Below are 20,765 nucleotides of genomic sequence, written 5' to 3'. Positions count from 1 at the left end.
GATAGGTGGATCAGGTGAGAAGGGGCATGATAGGCAGGTGAGGGGGGGGGAGAGTGGGAATGATGTCAGAAACTGGGAGGTGATAGGTGGAAGTAACAAAAGGCTGACGAAGATGGAATCTGATAGGGGAGGACAGTGGACCATGGAATAAAGGTAGGGAGGTGGGAAGGGGAACCAATGGGAGGATTGTGTGGGTGATGGGTGGATGGAGAAGTGGGGGAGGCGAAAGAGGGTGATGGGAGCCAGTGGGATCTGGAAGTAAAAAAAGAGGGGAAAGGAACAGAGGGGAGTTGGAGACATCAACGTCCATGCTGTCAGGTTGGAGACTCCCAAGGCAGAATATGAGGTGTTATTCCTCTAATCTGCGTCTAGCCTCCACTAGGCAGTGGAGGAGACTGTGGACAGCCATGTCGGTGTGGGAATGGGAAGTGGAATTAAAATGGCTGGCCACCGGGAGATCCCGGCTGGTACGGCAGACAGAGCGAAGGTGGTCGACGGAGGTCCCCGACGGTGACGGTGGGGGACCTCGACAGTGGTCCCCCAATCTGTGTCCGGTCTCACCGGGAGCACCGGATGCCATAAATGACACCGGTAGATTCACAGGTGAAGCCCTGCCTCACCTGGAAGGACTGTTCAGGGCCCTGGATGGTGGTGAGGGAGGAGATGTAGGGGCAGGTGTAACATTTAGCTCGGATGCAGGGATAAGCACCTGGAGGGGGATCAGTGGGGAGGGACGAGCGGAAAAGGGAGTCGAGCAGAGATTTCCAGCATCTGCAGTCTCCATTGTCAGGATAGATGAGGTGTGAAACTAAGGTGTGTGGAACCAACGGCAACAATCTCAGGACTGAGGTGAGAAGAAAATTCTTCATCCAAAAGACAGTGAATATTGGAATTCTCTCTGCATAAGGGTGGCGAGGGCTCAGTCAACACAGCAATCGATAGGTTATTGGATTTTAAAAGAATCAAGGGGCTTGAGGTCAGTGTAGAAACTGGTGCTGAGGTAAAGATCAGCCATGATCTTAGAGAATAAAATAGGCTAAAGGTAGGAAGGATTAAACGGATATTCACGGAGAACAATTGAGCGATCCAGTACCAGAGGGCATGTATTTAAGGTGAGAGAGGGTAGGTTCAGAGGAGACGTGAGGGGTAAGTTTTTTACTGAGAGAGTGGTGGATGCCGGGAATGCGTTGCCTGATGGGGTGGTGGAGGCACATTCATTGGGGGCTTTTAAGAGGGGCTTGGATGGGCACATGAATAAGAGGAAAATAAAGGGATATGGGCATTCTGTAGGTAGGAGGGATTAGCTATGTTGGCACAACATTGTATGCCGAAGGGGCTGTTCTGTGCTGGACTGTTGTATGTTCTAACAATATAGAAATAGTTGTACCCAATGTTCGATTACCCTGCTCAAAGATATCTAGTTCCATTTAATTATTTTGGTCCATATCCACTACTGTTCTAACAATGTCCAAGCATCTATTAAGTATTCGGTCAAACTACTGACTTTTTGTGTCATTCTTTTGTTTTGCCGTGAACTTCAGGAGTTGAGACACCAAATGGAAGGACTCCGCTGGGCAGTGACACCAGCCCAAACCTAACCGGCCTGTGCTGACCCTATCACAGTTTGGGTGGTTGCTTAACTTGCAACGAAATGACGAACATGACAGCAATGTCCTCCCCTGTACAGTTGGTCAGGACCTACAAACAGCCAGAATTTCCAACAACCGCAATGGGTTCACCCACGTCTCCTTCAAACTGTGCTGATCAAGAAGCCTTTTTCATTTCCTCTGTCATGGGACCTGGTCACTTCCCACCTTAGTATCCCATTGGTGGAAGAGAGCCAGAAGAAATATTGGTTGGGACACTGGAGCATCTGCCTCACAGCTCCAATGATCCAGGTTCAATCCTGACCTGCAGTGCACGTTACCTCTGTGACTGCGCAGGTTTCTGTCGGGTGCTTAGGTTTCCTCCCACATCCTGAAGGCAGAGGGTTGGGAGGCTAACTGGCTGCTGTAAATTGTCCTCAGTGTGTAGGCAAGTGGTAGAATTTGGGGGAGAGTTGATGGGAATGTGGGGAAGAATAAAATGGGTCAGAGTTGGACTCGTGCTTGATGGTCAGCACAGACTCAGTGGGCCGAAGGGCCTGTTTCCATGTTGTATCTTTCTCTTACTCTAAAAAGAGAAGCAAAACCTCGTCCAGCTATTTGGAATATAATTTGCAACTTCCTAACTGATTTGATTCAATTTAACCCTTTGGTACCCATGTGTCCATTCTATCAAGAGTGGATGAGGGTAGGGAGCTCTTATTTTATCAGATGTGCATCTTATGCCACTTCACCATCATCCATGGTCTTTGCCTGACACCTTGTGGCCAACAGAAGTACAGCAAGAGAATTTTGAGTTCAATGCTGAGAAACACTTCACACTGCTGCTGATTCTGGACCATCACAAATTAAACAAAATAAAACCAATCAGTGCTTGTTTAGCCACTTCATACAAATGGAATGCAGTGTCCCTTTTGAAAAGTAATCATCCTTTGCTGACTGAATGAAAGAAATCCTTCCCAATGTGCTCTGAAGCCAATTAAGTACTTAAACACGGTAATCAATTTGGGCACAGCAAGATCTCACAAACACCAAAGTGATATTGACCAAATAATCTGTGTTAATCTTGTTGGATGTTGGCTACACTTTAACGACAACACTGGGGAGACCATTCCTCTTTTTATTGAATTAGTGCCATGAGATTTTTCCTGTGCTCTCCGGTGCCTCATGATTTTATGCACAAGACGTATTAAATGGCCAATGGAAGGAGACCAGGGCAAGGCATCTAAGAGCAGGTTATGTGATCTCCAGGACCACTCTCCCGTCATTGGAGGTTAATAATACAGCAGAGATTATGGGAAAACGTCACATCATCCGAAAGACGGCACATCTAACAGTGCAGCAATCCCTCTTGGCGAGCACACCACCAAGGGACTGAAAGAGTTCTGCACTGCCAAAGGCGTCATCTTCTATACGAGCCATCAACCAAGGTTCTGTCCATCTTTTCACACAGTTACCAAAAGATTCTACAGGACTATATTGAAGGGGGAGACATTGGTGAGGAGGGATGTCGTGGGTTTGTTCTGAAGTAATAAAGGTCTTTGGGATGTTGTGAGTTCATGAAAGATGTTGTGTCATGGAAACAAAGATCTTTACCTAACAAAGCATTTAGTATGTTCAAAAGTGTGAACAGTTCAGTAAAGATCCAAGGTTAATCATTGGTCAGACATGGACCTGACATGTGACAAATTTTCCAAGTTTTTTTGGCATTTTCTGTGTCCGTAATTTGAATATTATCTTGGTGCCACAGATGACAATTCTGGGACACCATTGGCTGTGAGGATTCTTCAGGATGTCCCAAAGTATTGACAGCTGCTACCTCAGTTCCTTTCTCAAAAAATGGCAAAAAAAACTGCCAGTTTTGGCCTTTCACCCATGACGTGTGCCAGAAGCTGAACGCATGTAGCTAGTCAGCAAGGATGTGACTGAGCTTGGCCGTGATGCTTCTGTGATCGACCAGCCTGGGCAGATGTGTGGGTGATTCCTGCACTGAGAGATGAGGGAGTTACTCCCCTCTTTGTTTCTCACCTCAGTAAGGAAGTAAACAAGGGGACAACAGGGAACGAGGAGCACAGGTTTCAGCACAGGGCTGGCAGATCCATCCACAGATGATTACATCGGGACAAAGGGATAAAATGAGACGCTGATTGGGTGAAGTGAAGAGGCTTTGAAGGAGATTATCCCACTGTTATCAGATTCTCATATGCTAAAAGATGAACTCTTGATCTCCCAATCTACCTCGTTGTGGCCCTTGCACTTTACTTGTCTGCCTGCACTGCACTTTCTCTGTAATTGTAACACTATATTCTGCATTCTGTTTTCTTTTTACTACCTCAATGAACTTATGCATGGAATGATCTATCTGGATGGCAGGCAAAACGAAGGTTTCCACTGTGTCCTGGTATATGTGTCAGTAATAAACCAATTACCGATTTCCTCAGCAAGGGAGTAAATAAGGGGACGAAAGAGAGGTGGGTCAAAAACCACAGATGCCCCCACAGAGATGATGACATAAGAGGGGAAGGAATAAAATGTTACGCTGATTGGGTGAAGTGAAGAGGCTATGAAGGAGATTCGTGTGGTGCAGAAACACCAACCCAGAATAGTGGTTAAATTGGCTGTCCCTGGGTGTAAATTTGACCTAATGTTACGTAAGTTAGCTGCACCTTATCCAGTGTGAGCTGGGTAGATCTCCCCAGAGGCAAGCATTTAGGGAGTCACTCAGTTTTAGGCAAGTGTGACAAAAGGTCATGATAGAAATGTTTAGGTTACCAATGCAGAAAGACAGCATTGTACAAGAGAAATGATAGGAGGGTTTTTAAAGGAAGCCTGCTTATTGGAATAGCTGCTGGGTATGGGGTAATTGTCTGTAGGGAACCTTTGTGTTCATCCATTACCTTTCTCCAGAGATTGCATTTCGAGGACAGTTTTGTCTGCTCACTGTAGGACAAAGGAAAAGCCAGCCTGCTCCACAACAGTGATCTAAATTTCAAAGGGCTTGTTGTGTTATGAATATTTACAATGTTTAAGATGTTGTTATTGTTTCCTGAAAACGGTAAGGCGCATTTAATACGAAAGAATGATTAACCAGATGTTCCACGTCACAGCTCTGAATGTTTAACATGCCCATTGTCCCAACGTTCTGTTGACATTTACAAAACTCAATGAGACATTGCCACCTAAAATTAACATAACCACTCAACAAAGTGAACTGCTGAAGTGAGAACAGAAAGGAGGAACATGTCTCATTGTACATCGAGCTTCAAACAAAATGCTAGAGCAACTCAGCGGGTCAGGCAGCGTTCGTGGAGGGAAATGGACAGTTGATATTTCAGGTCGAAACCCTGAGAGTCTCAATCCAGATGAAAGGTCTCGATCTGAAACGTTGACTGTCCATTTCCCTCCACAGATGCTGCCTGACCTGCTGAGTTCCACCAGCATTTTGTTTGTTGCTCCAGAATCCAGCGTCTGCAATCTGTGTCTCCTCCGTGTATCAAGCTTGCTCCACTTGAAAGCGAGTTACCCTCAATTCATCCAACTCTCCATCTCATCTACTTTTCCAAAAATGTCAGCAGTGACTTGGGTCTACTCCAGACACTCGAGTACAGAAGTCGAAGGGAGTACTCCAATGTGGCATTGAGGGAGCACAGCACTATTAGGGTGGGAGCAGTAGTGTGGGAGTGCTGCACTGTTGGTGGCAGGGAAGGGAGGGCTGTGACAGAACTGCACTGTGGGAGGGGCAGTACTGGGGGTGTGGCACTTTGGGAGGGGCAGTACGGGGGGGGTGTGACACTGTGGGAGGGGCAGTACCTGGGGGTGTGGCACTGTGGGAGGGGCAGTACTGGGGGAGTGTGGCACTGTGGGAGGGGCAGTATTGGGGGGGTGGTACAGCAGGGGGAGGCAGCATAGAGGGAGAGCTGCCCTACAGAGATTGCTGCAACATTGAAGAGGAGGTATTAGGGGATTCACAAGAGTCAGTACTAAGTGGTGTAGTGTGGAGGGGAACAGTATTGAGGGAGTGCTGCACTATCAGAGGATGCAATACTAAGTGAGCACTACACCATTGGAAGGGCAGTATTGGGGGAGCGCAGCACTGTTGGAGAGGTAGTACTGAGAGAGTGCTGCATTGTCAGAGGGTTAGTACTGAAGAAGTACTGCATATTCTGAAAGGGCTGAATAGAGCGGACATGGAGAGGATGTCTCCATCAGTAGGAGAGTCCAGGATTCGAGGGCACAGCCTCAGAATAAAGGGACGTCCCTTTAAAACTGAGATGGGGAGGAATTTCTTCAGCCAGGGGGCAGTGAATCTGTGGAATTCGTTGCCACAGAGGACTGTGGAGGCCAAGACACTGGGTGTATTTGAATCAGAGATTGATAGGTTCTTGAATGGCAAGGGGGTGAAGGCTCATGGGGAGAAGGCAAGAGAATGAGATTGAAAAAGAATCAGCAGTTTCGATGGGCTGAATGGCCTAATTCTGCTCCTGTATCTTCTGGTCTAATGCAACGCTGGTCTTGTGTTCCACAGTACAAGACTAGTTTCCACCTTACACTGTCTACTCGGACAAGGCTTTTGAACAAACCGCAACGTTTCTGTACACCCACCATGCTATTCATCTTGGAGGACGAGGAACCAGCTCTCTGCTTCTTCAGGCTGGGCAAGTCCTCTGGCCGGCCGTCTCTGACACTGTGGTTTCTCCGGCTTCCCGACGTTCCCTCCGAGGATGACCTCAGGCGCCTCTCCACCCACTTCTCCTCGTGCCGGGGGCTGAAGTTCCTGTTCATTGTCACTGCAACATAAAATGACACAGAAGGGCAGTGGCCTTAATGTACAGTGTGACAAGGTGTGACGGGCTCCAAGAGTGCGGAACGCCACAGACTGTGAGCTGAAGGAAGTTTGACAACCCTTTCCCAAATGAGCCAGCAATCAAAGTTAATATAAAGTCCTAGAGCAATTCAGCACAGCTACAGGCCCTTTGGCCCAACGAGTCCATGCCGACCACAGTGCCCATCTAGCTAGTCCCAATTTCATGCGTTTGGCCCATATCCCTCTAAGCCCCACCCATCCATGTACCTATGCAAGTGTTTCTTAAATGATACAGTTATACCTGCCTCAACCACTTTCTCTGGCAGATCGTTTCATATACTCACCACCCTCTGTGTGAAAAAGTTGCCCCTCAGATCCCTTTTAAATCTTTCCCCTCTCACCCTAAATCTATGTCCCCTAGTTTTGGACTCCCCTACCCTGGGAAAAAGACTGTTACCCTCCACCGGCTGTTACCATTATCACGGTACCGTTACCGTTACTGTTACCGTTAGGCACAGTAGTGTAGCGGTTAGCATAACACTTTACAGCACCAGCGACCCAGGTTCAATTCCGGCCGCTGTCTGTAAGGAGTTTGTACGTTCTCCCCGTGTCCATGTGGGTTTTCTCCGGGTGCTCTGGTTTCCTCCCACATTCCAAAGACGTACAAGTTAGGAAGTTGCTGGCATGCTATGTTGGCGCTGCAAGCACGGCGACACTTGCGGGCTGCCCCCAGAACACTCTACGCAAAAAGATGCATTTCACTGTGTGTTTCAATAGTTTAAAACATTTCTATAAGATCGCCCCTTATTCTCCTATGTTTCAAGGAATAAAGACCTAGCCTGGCCAACCCCTCCCTATAACTCAGGCTCTCTGGTCCTGGCAACATCCTCGTAAATCTTTTCTGCATTCGTTCCCAGTTTAACCACATCTTTCCTATAACAGGGTGACCAAAACTGTACATAGTACTCCAAGTGCGGCCTCACTGACAACTTATACAACTGTAACATAATGTCTAAACTCCTATACTCAATGCCCTGACTGATGAAGGCCAGCATGTTAAATGCCTTTTTCACCACCCTGTCTACCCATGACACTCCTTTCAGCAAACTCTGCACTTGGACTCCTCGGTCCCTCTGTTCCATTACACTCCTTAGTGCCCTACCATTCATAGTCTAAGTCCTACACTGGTTTGACTTTTCAAAATGCATCACCTCACACTTATCTGTATTGAAATCCATTTGCCACTCCTAGGCCCACTTCTCTAACTGATCAAGATCCCCCTGTGATCTGCAATAACCTTCTTCACTACCAACAACACCTCCTAATTTCATCTCATCCACAAACTCGCTGATCAAGCCTTGTGCATTCGCATCCAAATCACTTGTATAAATAACAAGGGTCCCAACACTGACCCCTGAGGCACACCACTAGTCACCGGCCTCTATTCCAAGAAACAACCTTCAACCACTAGCCTCTGCTTTCTACCTCCAAGCCTTTGAATCCACCAAACTAACTCTTTCTCTCGATTCCACGGGCCTATACTTTCAGACCAGCCTACCATGTTGGACCTTGTCAAGGGCCTTGCTAAAGTCCAAATAGACAACATCCACTGCCCTACCCACATCTACCTTTTTGGTTACCTCTTCAAAAAACTCTAAAAGGTTCGTCAAGCATGACTTTCCACACACAAAGCCACGCTGACTCTTCCAAATCAGACTCTGTCTATCCAAATGCTGGTCGATCGTGTCCCTCAGAATTCCCTCCAGTAACTGAAGTCTCTCCAGTGGGAAGTCCCTGGGTTATGACAGGGTTCTATTCCTGAGAACCCTTCATAATCCAAGCTGTTTGTAAGTTGGAAATGAACAGAAACAACTGTGAAGAGAGAGCGAGCAGGCACAGAAACAATGGCCGCCAGCCAGCCTCATTGATTCGGTGAGTGAGGGAGGGAGTCTGCTGAGGGCTCCCAGCTCTGCTTGGTGCCAGTCAGCCCCTGACTGTTGCGTTTCAGGGGAGAGAGAAGACATACAGAAATGCCTCATTCCCACCCAGCAGAAGCTGCCTACAGCCCTGCAGCAGCCGGCAAAACCATCCCGCCGGTCTCCCAAACACTTGTTCATGCGTACGGGCTGTCCGTCAGTCGGTCATTTGTGACCTGGGGAGGACCTGTAATCTATTTAATCCTGTCACAAACATTCCAGTCTCCAACCTTCTATTAAGGCAGGGATTAACAAGATATCAAAAAACAGTTAAACCCCCCCCCCCTTCCTTTTTAATGCAGGAGCTGAAAGAATTGCCCTTTAAGGCACATTTTGTGCAATAGTTTGCGCTGTGGTTTGTTGGTTATGTCAGTGAATGGATTGGTAATTGGTTTATTGTTGGCACATGTCCCGACGTAAAGTGAAAAACTTTGTTTGCATGCCGTCCATCACTTCATCACCTCAGTACGTCGAGGTAGTACAAGGGAAAAGCAAGAACAGAATGCAGAATATAGTGTTACAGTTACAGAGAAAGCGCAGTCCAGACAGACAATAAGGTGCAAGGCCATGACAAGGTAGATTGTGAGGTCAAGAGTCCATTTTATCATACATGAGGTTCATTCAACAGTTTTATAACAGCCGAATGGAAGCTCTCCTTGAGCCTGATGCTTTCAGACTTTTGTATCTTCTGCCCGATGCAAGAGGGGAGAAGAGAGAATATCTGGGGTAGGTGGGGTCTTTGATTATGCTGGCTGCTTTGCCAAGGTATCAAGATGGTTAACACTTCCAGTTTCTGACATAACCAGCCAGTTATTTCATTATTTACAGGCCCCTCCCTTTCTAAGCAGTTAGGTCCAAGAGGAAAAGGATGTTTAATCCCCAAGCCCCACCTTCTTCCTGAAAGGTTTCCCTGGAGTTTGGCACTCACTGACTCAAATGGCTTCAGGGATTTCAGTGTAAAGTTGGACTGGCGAAGTTGGAGTTATTCTCCATGGAGTAAAGAAAGCTGAGAGGAGACTTGGTGGAGGTGGGCAAGGTCCTAATGGGCTTCGAAAAGATAAACTGTTCTCATGGTAGGTGGTTCAAGGACTAGGAAGAGAAATTTAAAGCTTGGGGCAAAAGTGTGAAGTGAGGGAAAATTATTTTTTCCCACTTAGAGATCAGTTATGACATGGAAGTCACTGCTATAAAGGCTATAGAAACAAAATTAATCAAGGATTTCAAAAGGATGTTGGATAGACACTTGAGAATAATATACAGGCAATGGGGAAAGATCAGGCAATGGCACTGATTGGCATGCTCTTTGAAGATCCACTAGAGAGATAGGGGACCTAAACAAATGTGCTGTAAGAATCTAATCACTGTGGCCTTTTGCAAGCTGCAATTAGTGCAGCAGAGGACAAACTTGAGCTGGTCTTAAAAATCCAAAAAAAACTGCAGGAAATCTGAAATTAAAACAGAAACTGCTGGAAACACTCAGCAGGTCAGGCAGCATCAGTGAAAAGAGAAACAGAGGTAACATCTCAGGTCAAAGACCTTCTATCAGAACTGGCAAAGAGAGATATAAAAGGTAGTTTTAAATTGCCAAGAAGTTGGCAGGAAGCATCAAAAGGACAAGGAAAGAGAGAGAAGCTAAGTGAAAAACGAACTGCTGGGGGAACTCAGCAGGTCGAGCAGCATCTGTGGAGGCAAAGGGACAGTTGACATCTTGGGTCGACACCCTGCTTCAGGATTGAATATAGAGGGGAGATGAGATTGGTATTGGTATTGGTATTGGTTTATTGTTGTCACTTGTACTGAGGTACAGTGAAAAACTTGTCTTGCATACTGATCGTACAGGTCAATTCATTACACAGTGCAGTTACATGGGGTTAGTACAGATTGCATTGGTGTCATACAGGTAAAAACAAAACAGTACAGAGTAAAGTGTCACAGCTACAGAGAAAGTGCAGTGCAATAAGGTGCAAGGTCACAACAAGGTAGATCGTGAGGTCATAGTCCATCTCATTGTATAAGGGAACTGTTCAATAATCTTATCACAGTGGGGAAGAAGCTGTCCTTAAGTCTGGTGGTACATGCCCTCAGAAACCGAATTTCTTTAGCCTCCTGAGGACATAGAGGCGCTGGTGAGCTTTCTTGGCTGTGGCATCTACCTGATTTGACCAGGACAGGCTGTTGGTGATGTTCACTCCCAGGAACTTGAAGCTCTCAACCTTCTCGACCTCAGCACCGTTGATGTAGACAGGTGCATGTACACCACCCCCTTTCCTGAAGTCAATGAGCTTGGTCAACGACCTTGATAGCCAGTACGGAGAGGTGAGAAGGAGGGCTGAGACAGAGGCTGGAAGGCGATAGGTGGAACCAGGTGAGACAGGGGGTGATGGGCAAATGGAGTCAGGTGGAAGGGAGGGGGAAGGTGATAGGTGGAACCACATAAGGGAGGGTTGACGGGCAGGTGGAACCAGATAGGGGAAGGGATAAGAAGTGTAAGGGAGAAGAAACCCAGGTAGATTCTGTAGGTGTGTAGGTGATGGGAAGTTGAAACTAGATGGGGGAGGGTGATGAATCTGGGTAATGGGGTGAGGGGGAATGGGGGAAATAGAAAAGATGGACCAAGGGAGAGAGAACTTAGATGGACCTGCAGGAGTGGGAAAGGAACACAGAGAGTGTGGAGACACAAGAGATTCTGCAGATGCTGGAATCTGCAGCAACACACACAAAGTGCTGGAGGAACTCAACAGGTCAGGCAGCATCTATGGAGGGAAATAAACAGTCGACGTTTCAGGTTGAGACCCTTCATCAGGACTGGAAAGGAAGAGGGCAGAAGACAGAATAAGAAGGTGGGGGGAGGAAGGGGTGAGCCCAGGCTGGCAGGTGATTGGTGAGTCCAGGTGAGAGGGGGGAAGGTAGGTGGGCGCGGGAGGGGGGAGATGTAAGAAGCTGTGAGGTGATAAGTAGAGGAGGCAAAGGGCTGAAGAAAGAATCTGGTAGGAGAGGACAGTAGACCGTGGAATAAAAGGAAGGAGGTGGAGAATGAATGGGCAGGTCATGAGGGCAGGGGATGGGAAAGAGAAGGGATGAGAGGGCCACAGGAATGAGGGAAAACAAAGAGAAGGGAAAAAGGGGAGCGGGAGGGGGGATTTTAATGAACAGTATTTTAGGGTTCCCCTTGTCTTACCTGACATTGGAAAATTCGACAATCACACCATTGGCTACCCAAGTGGAAAATGATGTGTTGTTCTTCTAAGAGTTTAAGTGTATGTACGTACAGTATGTTGAGTGGGAACAACTGAAGTGAGAACTGTGATGGAGAGAGATCAGGTCCAACGGATGAAAGAAGGCAGTTAGAGGGTGATTATACTTCTGTGTCTGTGTTGCGAATAGCAGGGCCATGGGACGTGCTCGGCAGATCAGACAGTATGAATAGAGAGAGAAAAACTGAACCAATATCACAGACTTTTACAGCAGAAACAGGCAGCTCTGATGCAGGCAAAGACATGAAATTAACTAAATAAAAATTTATTTAAAAAAAAACTGCAGATGCTGGAAATCTGACTGTTGGTGCTGCTGTGCATTGAAGGTACAATGACAGTAACAACCTGGAATTTTCAGCAGCTGGAGGTAGCTCTTCACTGAAATCTTGCTGGACTGGATCTTCAGTCAAGCTAGAAGTTCCAGTATGGAAGATGGGAGCTCTGCCCTGCTGCCCAGCAGAAAAGGCACCAGTCCTCGAGTGGCTTGAGCTGGTAAGGTTCTGAGTGCCACTCCCATACACATCAGTGCTGCGCTAAAATATTATCACCAATTTACAAAGTGCAAGAAGCCAGCCAGACCTTCCAAGTTAGCATGATCTTCCACTTGCAGCCAAAATTTCCAAGCGGCGTTCGAACAACAGCCATGAATTAGTCTCCAGTCTTTTATGGGGCCTTTCATCATAACCATCAACAACCATCCACAACCATCAGGTTCTTGAAGCAACCTGCACAACCTTAACCCTATCTCAGCAACAGAACACTATGGACCACTTCTTGCACTACCATGGACTTGTCTTTGATTGTGTGCTTTTTTGCATGAATGTCTTATTTTGCACAGTCATTTTTCTCTTCACAGTCAAAGTCAAATTTATTGTCACGTGCACAAGTATATGTATGCACAGGTACAATGAAAAACTTACTTGCAGCAGCATCACAGGCACAGAGCATCAGAAGATAAGCAGCATTCACAAGAAAAACATACATTAAACACAATTTTTACAAGAAAGAACACAATTAAAACAAAAAAAAAGTCCATTTCGGTGTCAAGTGATCAAAGTGGTCATTGTGTTGCTAAACTGTAGTGATCAGGATTGTGCCGGTTGTTTCAAAAATCAAGTCATTGAAGGAAAGTAGCTGTTCTTGAACCTGGTGGTGTGGGACTTCAGGTTTCTGTACCTCCTGCCTGATGGTAGCTGCGAAAAGATGGCATGGCCTGGATGGTGGGGATCTTTGATGATGGACATTGCCTTCTTGAGGCAGCACCTCCTATAGGTACTTCTGATAGTGGGGAGGGACATGTCTTTGAATGTATTGGGCTGACTCCACTACGCTCTGCAGCTTCTTATGTTCCTGCACATGGGAATTGCCGTACCAGACCATGATGCAACCAGTCAGGATACTTTCAACATCTGTAGAAGTTTGTTTGATTGTTTGTGACATGTCGAACCTCTTTAACCTTCTGTGAAAGAAAAGACACTGGTGCGCCTTCCGTGTGATTGCATCTGTGTACCGGGCCCAGGACAGGTCATTTGATATAGTAACGCCCAGGAATTTAAAGCTGCTGACCCTCTCTACTGCGATCTCCCAATATAGACTGGCACATATTCGCTCTCCTTCGCCTTCCTAAAGTCAACAATCAGCTCTTTAGTTTTACTGACGTTGAGCGAAAGTTTGTTGTTGCAGCACCACTCAACCAGGTGTCCTATCTCGCTCCTGTATGCTGACTCATCGCCACCTGTGATTTGTCCAACGACAGTAGTGTCGTCGGCAAATTTGTATATGGCATTGGAGCTGTGCTTAGCCACACAGTCATGTGTGTTTAGAGAGTAGAACAGGGGGATAAGCATGCAGCCTTGAGGTGTACCTGTTGATTGTCAGCAAGGAGGAGATGTTGTTACCAATCCTCACTGATTAAGGTCTTGTATACACTGTCTTATATAATTTATGTATAATTTATATTTTGTGTGTTGTCTGAACCTATGTGCCTGTGATGCCGCTGCAAGCAAGTTTTTCATTGTACCTGTACCTCACCGTACTTGTGCACATGACAATAAACTCAACTTGAACTTGACTCGAACTTGATAAAGAACACACAAAATGGAACCAGGAACACACCATATGGCTCCTTGAGCCGGCTCTAACATTTCATAAAATCACAAGTGATCCAATTTTTGCCATATCCCTATATCCCTTGAGTTCATGAGTTCTCACAAACCTATCATTCTCAGCTTTGAATTTGCTCAGTGACCCTTCGCCCACAGTGCTAAGGGCAAGCAATTTCTCCTCATCTCAGTCCTGAATGATCAAGACTTTATGCCATCGTCTTGAATTCTTCAGCCACCTCAACCTCTACCCTGTCAAGCCCTCTCTGATTCTTGTGTGTCTCAATGGGATTCACCCCTCATTCTTCTCAATTCCTGTGAGTATTGTCCTCAGTCTTCACTCCATGCACGCCTTTGCTCACATCCGTACAGGCATTCGAACCCAGAGGAGCTCTTAACCCCAACGCCCCCATCCTCCAACTCACAGAGTCATAGCACAGCACAGAAACTGGCCCTTCAGCCCATTACCTCAATGCTGACCTTTCTGACTACCTATACTCATCCCACTTGCCCCCATTTGGACCATATCCTTCTATACCTTGCCTATTTAAGTGTCTGTCAAAATGCTCTTGAACATAATGATTATATCTGATTTTACCACCTCCTCTGGCTTTCTCATATCAACCACCTCCCTGTGTAGAAAACTTACCCCAGGTTCTCGTTTCAAGTTCCACCCAGCCCTTTACCTCTAATTGAAGTTCCATTTCAGAATCAGAATCAGGTTTATTGTCACTGCCATATGTCGTGAAATTTGTTGTTAGGCAGTTGGATTGGTCTCAGGAGAACAATTTTTTATAAAAATTATCATTCATTTCAGTGACACGGGCTTTGCCGACATGACAGCATTTATTGCCCATCCCCAATTGCACTTCCAAAAGTGGCAACGAGCCACCTTCTCGAACTGTTGCAATCTTTTTGGTGAGGGTGCTCAGGCTGTTGGGGAGGGAGTTCCAGGATTTCTTCAGCAAAGATGAACAAAAGTCATAATAATGTGCGATTTGGAAGAGACCTGCAAGTGACGGTGTGCCCATGTGCCTGCTCTCTTGTCCTTCTTGGTGTGAGCAGTTTGGTCCCATTAATACACATAGTAGATGAAGGGTATCATCCTGCCAATTTCCTAGAATGTTAATAATAATCAACGGTAGTTTTCAGCCAGTGTTGATTGTACTATGGTAGAGTGCTGGTTCCCGCTCTTCAAGAGAACACTGAGTACCACAGTGACTCGGGAACAGTAGATTAGTCTTTCTCTTTTGATTGATTTAGTTGCTTTGTGATTGATTTCAGTGGAAAGCTATCCCAAGCTGCAGAAAATTCCAGGATGTTGTCACGTGCCCTTCATAAGGTGGTGATGAGCCACCTTCTTGAACTGTTGCAATCTTTCTGTTGCAATGATGTCACGTCCCACCACTGACAGCATCTACAGGAGGCACTGCATCAAGAAGGTGGCACCTATCATCAAGGATCCCCACTATCCGGGTCATGCCCTCTTCTCGCCGCTACCGTCAGGCAGGAGGTACAGAAGCCTTAAGTCCCACACCACCAGGTTCAGGAACAGCTACTTTCCTGCAACCATTAAGTCCTTGAAACTACCTGCACAAACCGAACCCTACCTCAGCAACAAGACAACAGGGACCACCTCTTGCACTACCATGGACTTGTCTTCACTGTGTCTTTGTGTTTGTTTTGCACTAAGGTCCTGTGTTTGCACACTTTTTTTTCCACTGTATGATATAATTTTATGTATAATTTATATTCTGTGTGTTGTCTGTACCTACGTGCCTGTGATGCTGCTGCAAGCAAGTTTTTCATTGTACCTGTACCTCACCATACTTGTGCACATGACAATAAACTCGACTTGACTATAAATCCTCAAAGGGTGTACATTCCACAGTGAGGAATTAATGCCAAGGTTTATCATCTACATGTTGTATAGAATGTAAGTTGTTTCAGAAATAACCAAAGTTTTGACAGAAACCATTCCAGAAAATGGTCCAGGACAGAAGGAATCTATTCAGCCCATCATATGCCAGCTCTTCTGAAGAGTGGTTGTACACCCACAATTCTAGTGACTGAGCCAAAGGTTGCAAGGAAATTGACCAAGTATCCCTAACGCAGCTGAACAAGCAGAATTTAAATCAATGTCATGGAGAGGGCAATGTGCCTTGTGTGTATGAAACAGTTAGATTCACTTTATTCAGGCCTGAAGCATCTAATTAATGCTTTGATCTCATTAACTTCAATGGAAGCAGTGTGCTCAAGTTTATTCCTGTTCTGTACAAGTGATCCAGGACCAATTTCTACTTGATGCTTTATCTGCAAGTTTAATTAGCAAAGGACAAGAATTAAAGGTGATTGGCAAAAGAATCAGAGGCAATATGAGGTGAAAGTTTTTTTTTGACACAATGAGGTGCTAAGATTTGGAACACACTGGTGGTGAACACAGACCCAACATTATCGTTCATATGGAGGGAAGGGGGGGATGGATAAATGATTGAAAAAGAAGAAAAGATACAGAAACAAGAGACTGCAGCTGCTGGAATCTGGAGCAAAACTCAACAGGTCAGGCAGCACCTATAGAGGAAATGGACAGTCAATGTTTCAGGTCAAGACCCTTCATCTGGACTGAAAGAGTAGAGGAGAGGGAGCCAATATAAAGAGGTGAGGGGAAAGGCATGAGGCCAGAGCTGGCAAGCAATAGGTGGATCCACGTGAGGAGGGGAGATAGATGGAGTCAGGTGCAGGAGGGAAGGGTGGAAATAGCCACAGAGGCTGTGAGGTGAGGGGTGGAGGGCTGCAGATGATGGAATCTGATAGAAGAGGAAGACGGAGCATGGAATCAAATAAGGGAGGCAGGGTGTGCAGTTGGGAACAGTAGGGGGAGGAGATCCAATGGGAGGGGTGTGTGGGTGATGGGCAGATGGCATAGGTAAGAGGGGGGGAAAGAAACTGGGTGATGGGGGCTGGGTGAGGGGGGTGCGTCGGGTGTGTGGAGGAGACCTGGGTAGATCAGGAGGGAGAAAAGTGACAGAGGGGGAGCAAGCGACCTGAAAGTGGAGAATTCTTTCTTTTCTTTTTCAATCTTTTTATTACTTTTCAAATTAATACAGATTAATATATCAATGTTTATATATGTAATACAAAGAGATCAGGAGAACATTGACATGGATAATCATAAAGAACAATATAAAAAAAACTGTAGATCCAACGATCTGTTAGTGAATGAATATAATATCAAAGAAAAAGATAATAAAATATAAAAGAAAGAAAAAAAATCCCCAAAACAATAAGAAAAATTATAAACAATATATCAAACCAAACTAAGTGAAAGAAAAAAAAATTTTCAAAAAAAAAACAGAAAAAAAACTGGACTAAAATTTCTCAGTAGAAACAGAGCAATATTATGTCGTCAACTCCATTCCTCTAAATTGAAAGGTTATTATAAGCGGATCTATATCATGTGAAAACATTGAATAAATGGACTTCAAACTTTCTCAAATTTAAGCGAAGGATCAACAGTACCACTCCTAATTTTTTCCAAATTTAAACATGATACAGTTTGAGAGAACCATTGAAAAGTAGTAGGGGGTATTGGATCCTTCCATTTAAGCAAAATGGATCATTTGGCCATTAATGTAACAAAGGCAATCCTACAGTTAGCGGAGGCAGATAGATGGCCAGATTCTATCCTTGGTAAACCAAAAATTGCAGTGATAGGATGAGGTTATAAATCAATCTTCAATACATTTGAAATAATGTTAAAAATATCTTTCCAATATTTTTCCAAAAGAGGACAGGACCTGGAGAATTCATAATGTATGGCATGATCTGTCTGGATGCATGCAAACAAAGCTTTTCACTATATCTCGGTACATGTGACAACAATAAACCAATACCAATGAACACACCATCACTGCACAGAGACAATAAACCAAAATGAAGACACAAGAGACTGCAGATGCTGGAGTCTAGAGGAACAAACAATCTGCTGGAGGAACCCAACGGGTCAAGTAGCATCTGTGGGAGGAAAGGAATTCTTGGTGTTTTGGGTTGAAACCCTGCATCAGGACTGAGATAAAGAGGACCGGGGGAGTGGTGTGATGGGTGCACCAATCACCACTGGCCCCTGTCTCACCACTCCCCCTCTCCTCGTTATATTGCCCATCTCTTCTCTCCACTCTCAGTCCTGATGCAGGGTTTCGACCCAAAACGTTGACAATTCCTTTTCCCCCCACAGATGCTGATCGACCCGCTTAGTTCCTCCAGTAGATTGTTTGTTACACCAAATGAATCCTGGCATTTAAATTAGGTAGAGTGGAATTTATAATATGACAGAAAAATATCTTTTATATTTTCCATCCTGATATCTAACATTGTGCCTTCCATTTTTTTCCGGCCTTTCTTTTGTATATCCAGCAACAGCAGAATAATTTCGGTTCATGCCTCAAGCATAATCTCAGTTGAGAGCTCAGTGCAGTGCAGAGGGAGTGCAGCATTGCCAAAGATGCCCTCTCTCAGATGAGACATTAAGCAGAGCCCATGTTTGCCCTATCAAGTGGTATTAAAAGATTAAATGGATCTATTCAAAAAGGGAGTGTTCTATTGTGTTTTCCACTTCTCAAGGATAAAACTGATCGTGGTTGCAGTGTTTTCTTTCAATGTCCCTGGCACAAACCAGAAAGCAAATCAAGGGCTTGTTTAGTGCAGCTCATTGTAATGTGACTTGTAATTTTGATATTCCTCCATTACTGTCAGTTCAATAAACCTGCATCCAATATTTCAAAGCTGCAAAAATTATACATCACAGGTAAGAGCTGAAAAAGGAAGAATATAAAGTGACAAGAAAGGAAAGTGCCTGCTGTAGTTCAAATGGCACAGTTGTACAGTTAATCGTATTTACGAGTGGTCTGGTGATAGAGGCACAGATCGGGAGATCTAAAATGGATTTTGCATTAAGCTAAAAAGATATTGATGATGTCAGCAGCATTGACAGATGAACAAAAGGTTTAAGTTTTGAAATTCTAACCTCATTCTCTTGCCAATCCAAACCCCAACTCGGAGGAGAATAATTTCCTCTCTAATGAATGGACTGAGGCTGCTTATCTCCCACAGCAGAAATGATTCCTACCAAATTTCAAATCTCAGTTAAGAAACTCGTTCCTGTAAATGATTAGCTGCTGTAATCAGAAAATTACTCCACAAGATTCACACAGCACATCTCACTATCTCTCTCTCTCACTCTGCCCCTCATGTGACAGAAATTCCACTTAACCATTTAAGTGCAATATTCCTCCACTTATCCTGCAGACACAATGGGGAGCAACAGACATGAGAGAGAGCAGGGGACTGCATGCTTGCTTACTTACTGTTATAACAGGAGGGGTGGGGTGTAAGAAGAGACCCAATAGCTTTTGAAAATCAAAGATCCTTTGCTGCACTGAATTAATTAAAACTTAGATAATTTAAATGACATCTCATTCTGTTAGTACATGAACAGTGAGTCAACCTTGTCTCAATTTATAGACCTGATAGAGATTTCTAAAATTATGAGAGGCATAGATAGGGTAGACAGTCAGAATCTTTTTCCCAGGGTAGAAACGTCAAATACCAGAGGATATGCATTTAAGGTGAGAGGGGAGAAGTTTAAAGGAGATGTGCAGGGCAAGTTTTTTTTTTACACAGAGTGGTAGGTGTTTGGAACGGGCTGCCAGGGGCAGTGGTGAAAGCAGATACAACAGTGTCATTTAAGAGGCTGTTAAATAGATATACGAATATGCAGGGAATGGAGGGATATGGTTGATACACAGGAAGAGGACATTTAGTATAAATTGGCATCAAGATCGGCACAACATCATGGGCCGAATGGCCTGTCCTGTGCTGTACTGTTCTAAGTCCATAACTCTATGTTCAACTCTTTCTGTGATAGCCTCTCCCCACTGTCATCTATTCTATTAACAATAGCCTTCTCTACTTTCTCTCTCAATAATTTCCCCTCTCTCTCTCAAATAACGTCCCTATCTCCCAGGATCGAGGATGATTTTTTTTCCATTTCAGGGTTAGGAGTTCTGAGTTGACTGATGAGGCCAATGTAGGCCCCACAGATTTTGACGCAGATGGCTCAGGAGATGATAAGCAGGGTAGGGGGTCGGGTAGCTTGTGAGGTGGTGTAGTATATCCACTGTTTACACTGAGCTTCTGTGTGCCCCCAGTGCATGGACTCGAGTTTCTCCACTTTGAGTGGTCACGGGCCAGGGATTCACTTTGAAGGGGGGATTTTGTAACCATCTTTGAAACTTTCCTTCAACCCACCTGGTAATGGCTTGCCATGGCAAAACTCACATCTGTTTCAGGAGTCTGACACCAGGTATGCAAATGACATGGCCCACCCCCTGTAGCTGACTGAGTATAACCAGAGCCCCAGTGCTGGGGATATTCGTCTTGGAGAGAAAGTTGACATTAGCTTGTTGACACATCCTGCCAGTGTATTTGGAGGATATTGCACAGACAGCATTGGTAGCATCCTTCCAGTGCATTGAGGTGCCTGCTTAGGTAACCACTGCTGCCCAGTAGACCTTGAGTTTTGAGGTCTTGATCTTAAAATAATCTTTACTTAAAGGTGTGCTGGTGCATTGAAGGTGATGGTGAACTTCATCATCATCGACTGCCTGTGCTGAGACGTGGTTCATGTGACATGGGAAGAGTCTCATCGAGAGCCTTTATTGTTGGAAGATAGCTTTTTACAGCAGGCCTTGTGTCGGCTGTGCAAGACAAAGGCGTTGTGGTGAAGGACTCTACTCCAAGGTCCTGCTATCACTAGACAGTAAGGGGCTAGGTCTTCTCAACCATCAAGGTGAGTATTGTGCAAAGAGGCCACATGAGTGGCAATGGTGTATTGTACACAGACTTAGTGGTTGATGTTGCTCCCTGCACCTCTCTTGGAGTTGTTGCATGGTGAAGATCAGGTCCACTCTGCCTCGAAATGGACAAATCCACATTAAGAATTAATGGAGCAACTCTTCAGCCAGTGG

The 20,765-nt window shown here is 45.2% G+C and overlaps 1 protein-coding gene across 3 annotated transcripts in view; it reads right to left on the bottom strand.

Moving 5' to 3' along the window:
- ccser1 (coiled-coil serine-rich protein 1) overlaps window positions 1-20,765 on the bottom strand; it is a 1,189,492-nt gene that overhangs the window by 948,437 nt on the left and 220,290 nt on the right. For all 3 annotated transcript variants that reach the window (XM_052043574.1, XM_052043589.1, XM_052043581.1), the window contains one exon: window positions 6,207-6,391. In XM_052043574.1, coding sequence (XP_051899534.1) covers window positions 6,207-6,391 — 185 coding nt within the window. The remainder of the gene's footprint in view (window positions 1-6,206; window positions 6,392-20,765) is intronic.

The sequence above is a fragment of the Pristis pectinata genome, chromosome 2 (genome assembly GCF_009764475.1).
Source record: "Pristis pectinata isolate sPriPec2 chromosome 2, sPriPec2.1.pri, whole genome shotgun sequence".
NCBI lineage: Eukaryota > Metazoa > Chordata > Chondrichthyes > Rhinopristiformes > Pristidae > Pristis > Pristis pectinata.
The sequence above is the reverse complement of the archived record's forward strand: the minus strand, read 5'-3'. Positions and strand labels throughout refer to the sequence as shown.